The following is a 13,530-nucleotide window of genomic DNA, read 5'->3' as shown; positions in this document are numbered from 1 at the left end:
TAAAGAAAAGAAATTATGAGACCAACAAGCAATAGTGTAGAACTTAAGCTGTAAGAATTAACTTCATGCAGAGTCCACTGTATATTTAATCTCTTCAAATTAATAATTAAAATATTAGTGCCAGTTTCAGGTTATATTATATTCAATATTAACAGTGTCTAAATCATTCGACATAACACAGTGCTGATGGTGACAAAAAGTGAAAAAGTAGGAAAATGTTGAACGATTGCCTTTAAGTAAGCCCCATTTTTACTGCCCTAAACCCCACTTTTAAAGGAAATGAGATGATAGACTATCATTGATACTCTAGCTAACTTCTGGAGAGTGGGGAACTGCACCTGTGTGTTCCACCACACATCAACTCTCTCGTTGCTAGTACATTGAGGCTCTTTACTCACATTCTCTCACCAAACTCAGGTGTAAAATGAGTACCTGGCCGTTAACAGTGTTGTCTCTGTCTGAAACAAAATGTAATATCGTCGTGTCTCGTCTTATATGTTTTGTGTTACTGTTAGCGCTTTGAGCACGTTTAGTGGATATTGCGCTATATAAAAGCTCAAATTTTTGGGCCTTTTGAGTAAATGTTCATGCACTCGAGTAAGGTTTCCTCAAACTCATTCAAATGTCTCTCAATTTTTTTTCCTTATTAATCTTTGTCCACGTTTTCCTTGCACTGATTTACATGTCCTGAGAAATTCAAGGAAATCATACCGTTAAGTGTATTTTAAATACCACTCTACAATTACATTTCTTCATAATATGAAGTAAGCCTCTACAACTTTTTTAAAAACTGTGTACATTACAAGTTTTCAACGATTTTTCCTTTTTAATTTAAGACGCCTTCATAAATGTCGTACCTGTATATTACTCCTATTATTCACCAATAAAAGTTGTTTTTTTTTTTTTTTTTTAACATATCTCTAATTTGTAAATAAATACCATGTACCTCCAGGTCTACTCCATTTTCCATTGTAATGTTTTCACAACTATCAAACCAATTTTTTGTAAAAAAAAAAAAAAAAAAAAAAAAAAAAAATTTAAAAGCCAAAAGAAAACGAATAAACTATTTATTTTTATTGAAATTAGATTGGTTTCATTGTTTGTAAATCTTGGAAAAGTATTTTCAAAAAACCTTAGCACGTCTCCTGGATGTGATCAAAGCATTTTATAAGGGGTCCAAAGCCTACGGCACAACTTATTGTTTGTTTTTGTTTTTGAGGGTTTTACGGCGCTTGCAACACATTAAGGTCATATCAGCGCCAGTAAAAAGGAAGAAATGGGATAGTAAAAAGTTATAGAATTCAATTAAAGCACCCAAGAAAAGGTAAGACAAAGGGGAATTTGTTCAAATAGGAAACAGATGTAGATTCCAAGAGCACACCATCAAAGTACTTGGGTTGAGATCACCTAAAAGTCTCATCCAGACACAAGCACAGGTCCCCACTAAGAGGAATACACTCAAATGTTAACAAATCAAATATAACATGTAAATAAAACATAATACAGTACATAACAAAGAGATGATTTACAAGGAAAAAAATATCATCTCCCAAAGCAATAACTACACATTCGACTGTTTCCCTCTCAACCAAAGACTCCGACCAAGGTTAGGACAAAACCAAGCAATCTCACTCCAAGACAAAGACAGAAAGCAAGTTGGAAAACAGATATAAGGGGATAGAAGACAAAGTATGTACCTCCCTGCCCGCTATGGGAGGTCAGGATGCACAACTTATCATGTAGGGAATAAAAGACACCTATGGGGATATTACAATTTCTTTGTTTGTTTATGTTTTTAAGGGTTTTACGGCGCTTGCAACACATTAAGGTCATATCAGCGCCAGTAAAAAGGGAGAAAATGGGAAAGTAAAAAGTTCCAGAATTACAATTAAAGCATCCAAGAAAAATGAAGACAAAAGGGGAATTGGTTCAAATAGGAAACAGATGTAGATTCCAAGAGCAAGCTATCAAAGCACTTAAGAGTTCACCTAAAAGTCTCATCCAGACACAAGCACAGGTCCCCACGAAGAGGAATACACTCAAATGTTTACAAATCATATATAATATGTATACAAAACATAATACGGTACATAACAGAGAGATGATTTACAAGGAAAAAAAATATCATCCCCCAAAACTAACTAGACATTTGACTGTCTCCCTCTCAGCCAGGATATCTGGCCAGGGGTAGGACAAAACCAAGTAATCTCATTCCAAGACAAAGACAGAAAGCAAGTTGGAAAACAGATATAGGATAGAAGACACAGTATGTACCTCCCTGCCCACTATGGAAAGTGAGGAACCCCATCCAGTACAATTTCTTTCAAACAGTGCTGATACTGGCAAGGAACATATTTTACACCATGTAAAGTGGTAGAATGTGAGCAAAGAGCTTTACCCAAGGATTAAATTGTGCACATCCTACAGCACGACTTGCGACCAGACCCACGTGCTAAAGTCAGTGTTGTACCACAAGTAAATAAAGCCCCAAGGTTTAGTTACAAAATAACATGGTGGTGGAAATAAAACCTGGGACCCCTACTGGTGGTACAACCCCCCCTCCCTCCCCCCCACACACACACACGTCCTGTGTCTGATGCCATTCAACACTCCTCAAAAAAATTGGTTTCAAACAGTGTATATATCCCAAATCTCCACTCTCAAAACTTCTTATGATCAGAGAGGCCGTAGCCAAAGGCCCACCAAGTTCACAAGAGTCTTTGAAATATGCTCCCATTTAGTTCATTATTTTTAGGGTTTTGTTCATCTCCCAACCCCTTCAGCTGTATCAGTCATTTCATCACCAGTAAAAAGCAAAGATATAGGACTGTAGAGCTGAATTAAAAAGCACTCTAAAATAAGCAAGACAAAGGGTTTTGAACAGGGAACAGATGCAGATTCCAAGATGTTTGAGACCAACTTAAAGCCCCCCCCCCCCCCTGCCCTGTTCATAATTTCATGCGAATGAAAGAAACAAAAATAAAAGGAGGAATCCCAAATATGATGTACAATAATTTATTTTATTTCCTTACCAAATATCTTTATACTACAGAGATAAACCCAAGTACGCTATCATATTAATATCTTTAAGCATTTAGAAATAATTAAAATCCTAGAACAAGACATTGTAATCCTTTCGATACAAAATTCAATGAAATAATAAGAGGAGGTAACGTCCAAAGTGTGGTTAACCACAACTTTTGATATCATTCAATAGTTGAAAAATATGTCAAAAAGAGGCCAAAAATATTTTTAAAAATAATACTAATAATAAATTAAAACCAGATGCAATGTATACTAAAAAATTCTGTAAAGTCAAAAACAAAAACTGGATAAGAATTTTCCTTCTGTAGGTGAACTTGTAAACCGGACGAGAGAAATGCCTTTGTCTTATTGCTGCTGGAGTGAGAGATGGCGAAGACTGGATGACTGGACAGACTACTCCTTGTTCCACTGTTTGTTTTTTTTTGTTTTAGTTTTTGTTTTAATTTTTTTTTTTTTTTTTGGGGGGGGGGGGGGGGGGGGAATAGAAACAAAAAATGGGTAAGTGAAGATAAATTATATTTCCTTATTCCCTTTTTCATTTTTTACTCTTTAACTTCCTTAAATTCAAATTTCTGATGAACTTGTATGATATAACAGGATAAAAAATGATAAAATATCGCGGAAAATTATATTTTATTCATATCTTATTTTTTAAAAAATCTAATACAATTCAGGGAGAAAAAACACAAAGAGAAAGAAAGAAAAAGATTGGAAGACTGGAAATCAAGAAGATGAATGCGTGAAAAAGTAGAAAATTTACCAAATTTAACAGGGATCTTTAGAACTCCCAAGTTGGAATGAAGCATGAATTATTTGACTATATATCCTGAATATATTCAAATGATGACTTCTCTAAATCAGTCTTTACCCAAACGACTTTTATAACACCTTCTTCAATACAAAATGTGAATAAATTACTGTTGAGTCGATTCAATTAGTATTTATCTAATTAGCATGCAAAGTAAAAGACATCTTGAGTTCCCAAATATAGTGAGCAAGATGTCAAAAATTTTATTTTAAGTCAAAACGACGGGTATTATAAAATTGGAATAACCCCACCCTCCAACCCACTAGAAGCTGTGGATTGTAAAAGTAGTGAATATGAATGTATAGCTCCAATGAGACCAAATGACACAATTTCTTGTCAATATTCAACCCCTCTTTGATGGTTTACTTTGTTCTAATTTGAAGCTATAATATTCATTTCTATAGTTTTAATTAGAAAATCAATATACAGTAAAATTACTTTAAACCGAAAAATACCTTAAACCGCAAAGAATTTAATAAATTGTACGAGTTTCTTCATTATCTTTGTACTAATTCTCACGATGAACCGAAATACTTCTAAGCAGGACTTTCTTTAAACCGAAACAACTTGAGAGCACCTTCCCTTTTTCTCTCTATATTTTTCTTCAAAAATTCGGGAAGGAGGCCACACGTAATAATGCCCGGCGATATTAAACAGCGCGTAAGTATAAGATGAGGGTGATGGGTGGGGTGGAGGCAAACACTTCAATCACTGCACTTGGGCTTGGCCAACACCACAATCGCACAGACTGGAAAAGGAAGACAGCGGGTGACTGACAGGCGAAAAATGAGGAAAGAGGGGGAGTTGGGGTGTAGAATAACGCAAGCGAGATGTTCTCGCTCGTGTGTTGGTGCTTTGGAACTGACTGGATTTTCAACACGACGATAAGGATGGGGGGGGGGGGGGGGGGGGGGGGGGGGTGTAGACAACTTACCATTGAAATGCCATTTCATTTCCACTTTGTTTAAATGTGTGTGAGGGGGGAGGTTCTATGTAATTAGGCCTTTGAACCTAATGGCTTTTCAACAAAAGAGGGATGTGTAGTAGACAGCTTAGCATTGACACGCCTTTTCATTTCCATTTCACTTCACCTCTGAGTAGTTGCGCATCATTCATTATCAATTATCATACAAGAACTTTCGATCTTATTTTAGCTTTGCATTTTATTAAAAGTTGTCTAAAAGAAAGCACCGTGCTTACACGTTTGAGTTTAAAATCAAAATACTATGTGAAGTCGATGAAAAAAAAGTTGATCAAGACGGAGATATGTAAAAAACACGGCATCCCGAACTCAACTCTTTCAACAATTTTGAATTGAAAACGAAAACCCCCAAAAATATTTTTAAAATACACAAATTTTTTTTTTTAATTAATGGTTACGAAGACGGCATTTATTCAACAACTCCATTTAAGGGGAAACCCATGATACGATTAAATGAGCAAATTCCTTAAATAGTTACTACCCTTGAAAAACATTGCAACACGGGAACTTACTTTAAACCAAAATGTCTTTAAACCGAAATGGTTTAGAAGGTCCCCAAAATTTCGGTTTAAAGTAATTCTACTGTATTTCAGAAGTTTAGTAAACTAGATTTGTAATCTATCATTTTACCCAAATTTCTTAAATCTTAGACTTAAAATCCAATTTTCCATGACTGTTTCACATTGACATAATACCCATTTCAGGAGGTGGGTCAATTTTTCAAATGTGATTTTCTTACCTCTGAATTTCCTCTGTTTCCAATTTTCTTTTCAATGTTAATGGCCAACATCTGAGAGCGGAAAGACAAATTCTTGGTTTTTTCAATCACTTGCTGGTAGGGGGAGATGGCCTGTGTGCCCATCACAACATGGCCCTGGCGATAAGAAAAGAAAGAAAAACATTTTTTAAAAGAAAAACATATCTATCATTCTGCAAAACTCTTAAAAAAAAATTTAAAAAAACAAACCAAAAAAAAAACAAAAACAAAACAACAAATTAAAAACATTTCGGAAAGAAAACTCGTCCTTCAAATATTGATCAATTAAAATGACCCTCATCTTATCAAACCTAGGATTTTCAACTAGACTTCCGTGAAGTCCCAGGTTTAAGAGTTTTTTGACAAGATGAGGGTCATTTTAATCTATTGATATATATGAAGGACAAGTTTTCTGACCAAAATGTTTTAAATTTGATTTTTTAAAGAGTACAACAGCATTGTGAGTAAAATAAATAATGGTAGGTATTCAGTGAATTGGGCAATCCTACATTTTATAAAGGTATCAGTGATGATACTCACAAAAAGTCAAAAAGGAGGAAAAGTCTCGGAAAAACGGAAAACTCACCAAGAACATTCTTGCACCACAGGAAAGTAGGCAGGATGACTTCTTTTGAGTACAATTTTAAAACGCCCGGAGTCCAGTAAAAGGAGGAAATTTTTATATATATATATATATTTTTTTTTTAAAAGGAGGTATTTTTTAAAGATTTATTATATTAATAGACCTGCATGCGAGTCCTGACCAAATTGTCTGAACTTTTTCACACATATCGCATTACCGGATATTTTATTTTGTAACTCAGTACTTAGTCATATACATTTTCTTTTGGATTGTCCTACCGAATATATTTATTTTAAAATGTTAAAAAGTACCAAACATTTATAGGGACAAGGGACAGCATGGAGGTAGAGTGGTAGTTTGATATTTTTTCAAAAATAAAAATTAAGAATTATTTTTTACATAGACAGATAGGCCTTTAAAAACCATTTAATAAGATACCTTACTTTTGGATCTAGGATAAACGGTTCCAAAGTTATGATGATTTTACTACTCTAAATTTAGTCTTACAAAAAGCTCAAAATTGATTGAGAATTCCCCACTGGGAAGCCTCTCGATAAGGTGACTACTGATTAAAACGGGATTTTAGCAGAGAGAAAAGAGGGTTGGTCACTTGTGGTCAACATTAAACATACTGCACTGCCTTCAATCTTTATGAAATTTGATATAGACACAGACAAATGATTTATCTAGATGCCTTCTCTTTTATTTTTTTTGCTATCTCAATTTTGAAAAAGATTTCAAAAGTTTTAAAATGATGTTATTTTTATCAAATTATAATTTTTGATACAATATGTCAAAATTGATTTCTATCACTATCACATCAAAAGAAATCTTGATCTCTGCCCTTTAAAATGATACCAGAGCCGTTCATATACTGTGAAAAATAATGCAACAGTGATTATAATTATATGAAATTGTGTTATACAAATTTTAACCCAAAGTTGCGCTTCACTTGTCCAATGGCTAATCGGCACCTGTCTACCTACAGACTGGGCTAGGGCGAGGATTGAGTGAGTTAAGAAATCTTGTGAAGCTTGGAGAGAGGACGAGTCTCTGTCTCAGCAGTGAAAACAGCCGTCAACGACTGAGGTGTTTTTCTTTTTTCTCTCTTGTGTTACTCACTTTGACTTTGACTGTCTGTGAGAATGCCTCTTTATGAATGATTTTCCTTTGCCACCGTAATCGGGCCCCCACAGTAGTTTTTAACCTGGAATAATTGATCTTATCTCTAACTCTAAAGAGCAATAACCATCCCAATCATTAGACTTTAATCCACTGGCAAAAAAAAATACAAAATGCAGCACCGGCTGGGCTGGCTTTCTCACGTACTCCGAAAGAAAATCATCGCCAATTCCATTTGAATAGATTTCGAACACCATTCTCAACTGACTTCAGATCCGACGAACGGTCAAAGAATTGTTCAGGCATGATAACAAAATATAATGTAAAAGAGTAATAGAAAAAATATACGACAAATCCCGAAAGTTTATTGATAGAGCGAATAAAATTGAAATGTAGCAACGTTCAATTGAACAAACAAAAGTTACTTGAATGGAATACCGAAAGTATGAAAACGAAAGTTAACGAACTGCGCATGCTCGATTATATCGACACACTACTCGTTTTTCAGACAATGAAGAGTTGCGGTCGAATCGAAGACTAGCGGAGTTTCCCGATAATTGCCGAACGAGCGTAACGAGGGCTTGAAAGTGCCGACAATATTGTCGGCAATCCGACGCCCATTCGTCGGCACTTGACTGCTCGCCGCCGGTCGAGTTGGGGCTCGCCGACACTCCGACAATTGACGTCACTCGCAATCAGATTACTTTAGCAATAAAATAAAAATAAGTGATCCGGGAGATCGCAACTACCGTGATTGTCGAAAAACCAACAATTGTCGGCACACATGCAGGTCTAATATTTAAAAAAAAGTAAAAGGAGGAAATGAAGGAAATATCCGCGGATCGAGGATCTGAGGAGGAAAACCTAGGAAAGGAAAGAAAACCGCGGATTTCCGCGGATCCGCGGAAAAGTATCATCACTGAGGTATATACAAAGCTACTTACTTGTACTAATATTTAAATGTTTTAATGTTTAATATATTCGACCTGTTTTATTTAAAGATCATTCATCTTAGGTTTGATATGACACACTGACTGTGTGTACTCAACGAAACTTGGCCTGGACTTTTGAAAATAAAATAAAAAATGAGGAAAAATAAGCATATGAAGTTTGGGGAAACTATGGTATCTCCTACTTGTCCTTTATATACCAGAAAATTATTCAGAAATGCCAACCTCAAGAATCATAAATCAGTACTGATGGTGACAAAAAGCGAAAAAGGAGGAACATTTTGAAGGCTTTCTTTGTCTTTTTAATTCAAACCCCATTATTTATTGCACCTAACCCCCACTTTTAGAGCAATTGAGGTGATAATACTATCATATTGCTGCTACTCTAGCTAACTTCTGGAGAGTATGAAACGGCACTTATTTGTTCCACTACACAGCAAGTCTCTCACTGCCGGTACATTTGATTGGGGAGAAATGCCATTTTTCAAAAGGAGGAAATTCCTCCTCTAACTCAACAATCGAGAATTTCCTCAAATTCCTTTGCATTTCTGGTACATTGGCTCCATTCATCAATATCATACAAAAGCATGTTCCACCTATTTTTCTGACAAGGGAAAGTAAGAAATACACACCAGTTGCGAATCAATTTTTGCATCCAGCCTTGCATTTCTTATGAGGTTGACAATCCATCTCTCTGCATCATCTGGAGGCATGTTCAATTTGTCAGCCAGCATTCTATAGGGATGAAAAATTGTAAGAAAACACAAACAGTAATATGAGATCAAAGTCTGTAGAAAAAAAATAATTAAAATATAACTTTTAAAATGCTAACGAAAGCACCAAAAAGGAGGGGGGGGGGGGGGAATTCCTATATGATTAAGTAATGAAAGGTAATAAAAGATTTTTTATTAATTTTTTTTTTTAATATCTGAAAATTATAATTTTACTATCTATCAAAGGCATTCAAAACCTGGTAAAGATTCTTTAGAACTGGTAATATAGGTCTGTCTGTAAATGAACAAACAGAATTTGATTGAATTGTTAATCCCTGTTTAAAATTGTTCTTTGTTTTTAAGGGTTTTACGGCGCTTGCAACACATTAAGGTCATATCAGCGCCAGTAAAAAAGGAAGAAAATTGGAGAGTAAAAAGTTCTAGAATTACAATTAAAGCACAAAAGAAAAGGTAAGACAAAGGGGAATTGGTTCAAATAGGGAACAGATGTAGATTCCAAGAGCACACCGTCAAAGTACTTAGTTTGGGATGACCTAAAAGTCTAATCCAGACACAAGCACAGGTCTCCCAACTAAGAGGAATACACTCAAATGTTTACCAATCATATAATATAATATGTAAACTAAACATAATACAATGCATAACAGAGAGATGATTTACAAGGAAAAAAATATCATGTCCCAAAACTACAACTATACATTCGACTGTTTCCCTCCCAGCCAAGGAATTCCAGCCAGGGTCAGGACAAAACCAAGTAATCTCATTCCAAGACAACGACAGGAAACAATTGGAAAACGGGTATGGGGGGATAGAAGACACAGCATGTACCTCCCTGCCCACTATGGGAGGTCAGGATCCCCACCCAGCCTGTTTAAAAAGAGAACAAATAAATATGGATATAGATATAGATTTAATCTAATGGTATTACGTGTACAAAAAAAACCCAACTTACTCAATACTAATACACTCGTGAATCCTACAGAAAGTCTCAAAGATGAGGAGACGAGCATTTTCAATGAAGTCCTCAAGGCAAGCAACCAAAAAGAAATCGTTGAAGAGAACCTGATATGAGAAAATAAGACAAAATCTATTAAATTTCACATACAATAGAAATCATTTCTCACAGCTTGCAAATAAATAAAATGGGCTCTTTTGTTTTACGTTCTTATTATATCTTACTTGTTCCTTATAAAATCTAAAAAGTCTCAAAGAAATTGTATGGAAAAGTATACACTGTTTAATGAGTATTCTTTAAACTAACAAGTGTTTTCCACTGACTTAGAAATCTTTTACGTAAGAATATTTTCCCCCTACATATGTCCTCAAACTTGAGTGTCTAAAATTAATCAATTTAATAACACTAAAAATGTAAATCTCCTCTAATTTTTTTTTCTCCTTTTGAGGGTAGATGTCTGTAGATTAGCTGAAGGGCCTCAACATCCTTTGACAGTAACGACTATTTTACTACTCAAGAATACCTGACTATGAAACAACGCATTTAAGTTCTTTAATTTGTCAACTGTTGGATTGCTTTCAAGTCATTAAAGACACACCAAATCCAGTCATCTCCAAACAATGAGCCTATGCCTAGGGAGAAATTTGTTTTGTTTTTGTTTTTAAGGGTTTTACGGCGCTTGCAACACATTAAGGTCATATCAGAAAATGGGATAGTAAAAAGTTCTAGAATTACAATTAAAGCACAAAAGAAAAGGTGAGACAAAGGGGAATTGGTTCAAATAGGGAACAGATGTAGATTCCAAGAGCACACCGTCAAAGTACTTAGTTTGACATCACCTAAAAGTCTCATCCAGACACAAGCACAGGTCCCAACTAAGAGGAATACACTCAAATGTTTACAAATCGTATGATATAAAATGTAAACTAAACATAATACAATGCATAACAGAGAGATGATTTACAAGGAAAAAAATACATCTCCCAAAACTATAACTATACATTCGACTGTTTCCCTCCCAGCCAAGGAACTCCGGCCAGGGCCAGGACAAAACCAAGTAATCTCATTCCAAGACAATGACAGGAAACAATTGGAAAACGGGTTGAGGGGATAGAAGACACAGCATGTACCTCCCTGCCCACTATGGGAGGTCAGGATCCCCACCCAGCTAGGGAGAAATCTTAACCTTATAAAGTTACAAAACTTGAAGGAAAAGAGAATGAGTTTTGTTCTTAAATGAAAAAAAAACAAACAACAAAACACAATTTTCTTCATCCAGTACATTCCAACATTGTGCCCAATTCAGGTGAATGGTTACAAAAGTTTTTAATAATAACTCCAACATATCCTATTTGATTTTTCAAAAGAAATTTATGATAAACGATCACTGGCACCATTAACTCCCTAACCCCCAAGTCCTCCTCCTTTCTCATTTTTATTTTCATCGTGTTTACTTACTGTCTCACACTCCCTCAATTTCTTTTGGGCACCATCAAAATCAAAATCAACATATAAGCACTGTACAAACTCTGTGATGGGGTCTTTGTAGGTATACGATTCCTGCGGAGAAACATTAATAATAATAATACATCAATCTAATGAGAACTATAAAAATACTGAACAAATGTCAAGGATCTCAACAGTTTATGGAAACTGCATCATTTAGGATTAAAAATTGATATTGAATGTTATCATCATCATCATCAACATTAGTATTATTATCATTATTATTATTATTATCATCATCATCATCATTATTATTATTATTAATATCATCATTATCGTTATTATCATTAAGTGGGTGAAAAAGTAATTAGAAATGGTAGATTTAAAGAATTGTGCAAACTTTTAAAACGTTAAACGACAACAATAATAATGAACTACCTGTTGGATGACTTTGACCAAGTCTTTGAGGACAGCCCTTCTCCTCTGTTTGTTGGTGATGACCGCTGTGGTCAGGTATCGAAGTACGTGGGGACAAGTGGTTTGAATAGCATTCAGGTACCTGCAGAAAGGTTATCAAGAAAAAAAGGTTTGAACAGCAATTAGGTATTTGTCCAAAATAAGATAAAATTAATTTTTTTTTTTTTAAATAATAAGTCAGAGCATCATAAATGAATTATATAACAATCTGAAATTGAAAAAGATAATGTGGTAGTGGCATTGTTAAGATAAATAAACATCATGGTTTTGTTTATTCATCTTAACAACGCCACTACCACATTATCTCATTCATCTTGTTTTGGTGATAGAGGGGAAACCCGAAACATCCATTTTATCTGTTTTCGTATATTAATATATTAACATATTAAATTGAAGCTTACATTCAATTTCAAATTGTTAGATATTTCTTCGAGCTTTGAGCAGCAACATTTACATTAAACGAATTATATGAAAGCAGCCCTTCCAAGCCTATGGAGCCAGAGTTTATCCCAGTTTCTATATCACTGCTGGGTGGACAGGGGGTGGGGTGAGAGGTTGGAGTAAAATCTAGACTTTGATCCTGATCAACCTCAGTCCCTTTGAATGTGAACCGTGTGCTCTACCAACTGAGATATCCCCCCCCCCCCCCCATCAATATACATGAATATAAGGGCAAAAGAATAACCTCCAATGATTATAGGGGGATAAATGTTTGATGTTGATTTGTTGGAAAGTGAACATGAAATCCATTTCAAACTCCAATCAATGAGGTCTTTCATTATCTGAAGCAGAATACCCATTGATAAATCACATATGACCGGTTTGAGAGGGAAGGGTAAATGGGAAGAATTAAAACAATTACTGCTCATGTAAAGCTGGTTAGCACTGGCAGATTTTTTTAAAGTATGCATACGTCACACTAAAACTCTGCCCACTCAGGGTAAAGGAGTTTGCTAATCATTTGTGTTTTGTGTTTTTAAGGGTTTTACGGCGCTTGAGACACATTTAGGTCATTTCAGCGCCAATAAAAAGGGAGATAATGGGAAAGTAATTAAACCTAGATACACAATTAAAAGCACACAAGAAAAGTAAGACAAAGGGAAATGGTAAATATAGCGAACAGATGTAGATTCCAATCGCATATAATCATTGTGCAGAGTTTGAGATCACTAAAAGTCTCATCCAGACACAAGCACAGGATCCCACTAGGAGGAAAACACTCAAATACTCACATTATACATTAAAAACAATACATAACAGATTTACAAGGAAAAAAATATCATGTCTCAAAACTTTATAAATACATTTGTCATTTGACTATTTCCTCCCAGCAAGGGAAAGGACAATATCAAGTAATCTCATTCTAAGACAATGAAAGAAAGCTATTTGGAAAACAGATATAAGGGTATAGCAGACACAGTAAGTACCTCCCTGTCCACTATGGGAGGTCAGGAACCCCACCCATGCTAATCATTTGATGATGGTGGTGAGAAGAATAATGATGGCAAAAAAAATTCTTGTTAAAATCTTCAATGTACTGATGAGTAATGGTTGCCCATCCCAATGAGAGGAATGACACCGGTAAGCACCAGATTTTATGTGACACTCATCTTTACCCTTACTGGTAAAAATATCAGATGGAAAATAAAACATGATTGTGTCTTAATAGAT

The 13,530-nt window shown here is 35.1% G+C and overlaps 1 protein-coding gene across 1 annotated transcript in view; it reads right to left on the bottom strand.

Moving 5' to 3' along the window:
• Positions 1-3,001: 3,001 nt before the first annotated feature.
• LOC144970812 (eukaryotic translation initiation factor 3 subunit E-A-like) overlaps positions 3,002-13,530 on the bottom strand; it is a 30,697-nt gene continuing 20,168 nt past the window's right edge. Inside the window, exons 8-13 of the mRNA XM_078910849.1 lie at positions 11,821-11,941; positions 11,395-11,496; positions 9,934-10,043; positions 8,880-8,982; positions 5,575-5,709; positions 3,002-3,453 (exon numbers count right to left, since the gene is read on the bottom strand). Of these exons, the coding sequence (XP_078766975.1) occupies positions 3,439-3,453; positions 5,575-5,709; positions 8,880-8,982; positions 9,934-10,043; positions 11,395-11,496; positions 11,821-11,941 (586 nt within the window). The 3' untranslated portion in view covers positions 3,002-3,438. The remainder of the gene's footprint in view (positions 3,454-5,574; positions 5,710-8,879; positions 8,983-9,933; positions 10,044-11,394; positions 11,497-11,820; positions 11,942-13,530) is intronic.

The sequence above is a fragment of the Berghia stephanieae genome, chromosome 1, assembly GCF_034508935.2.
Source record: "Berghia stephanieae isolate SIO BIC M18660-M18661 chromosome 1, UCSD_Bste_1.3, whole genome shotgun sequence".
Lineage (NCBI taxonomy): Eukaryota > Metazoa > Mollusca > Gastropoda > Nudibranchia > Aeolidiidae > Berghia > Berghia stephanieae.
Note: the sequence above shows the minus strand (reverse complement) of the source record. Positions and strands in the feature narration are given on the sequence as shown.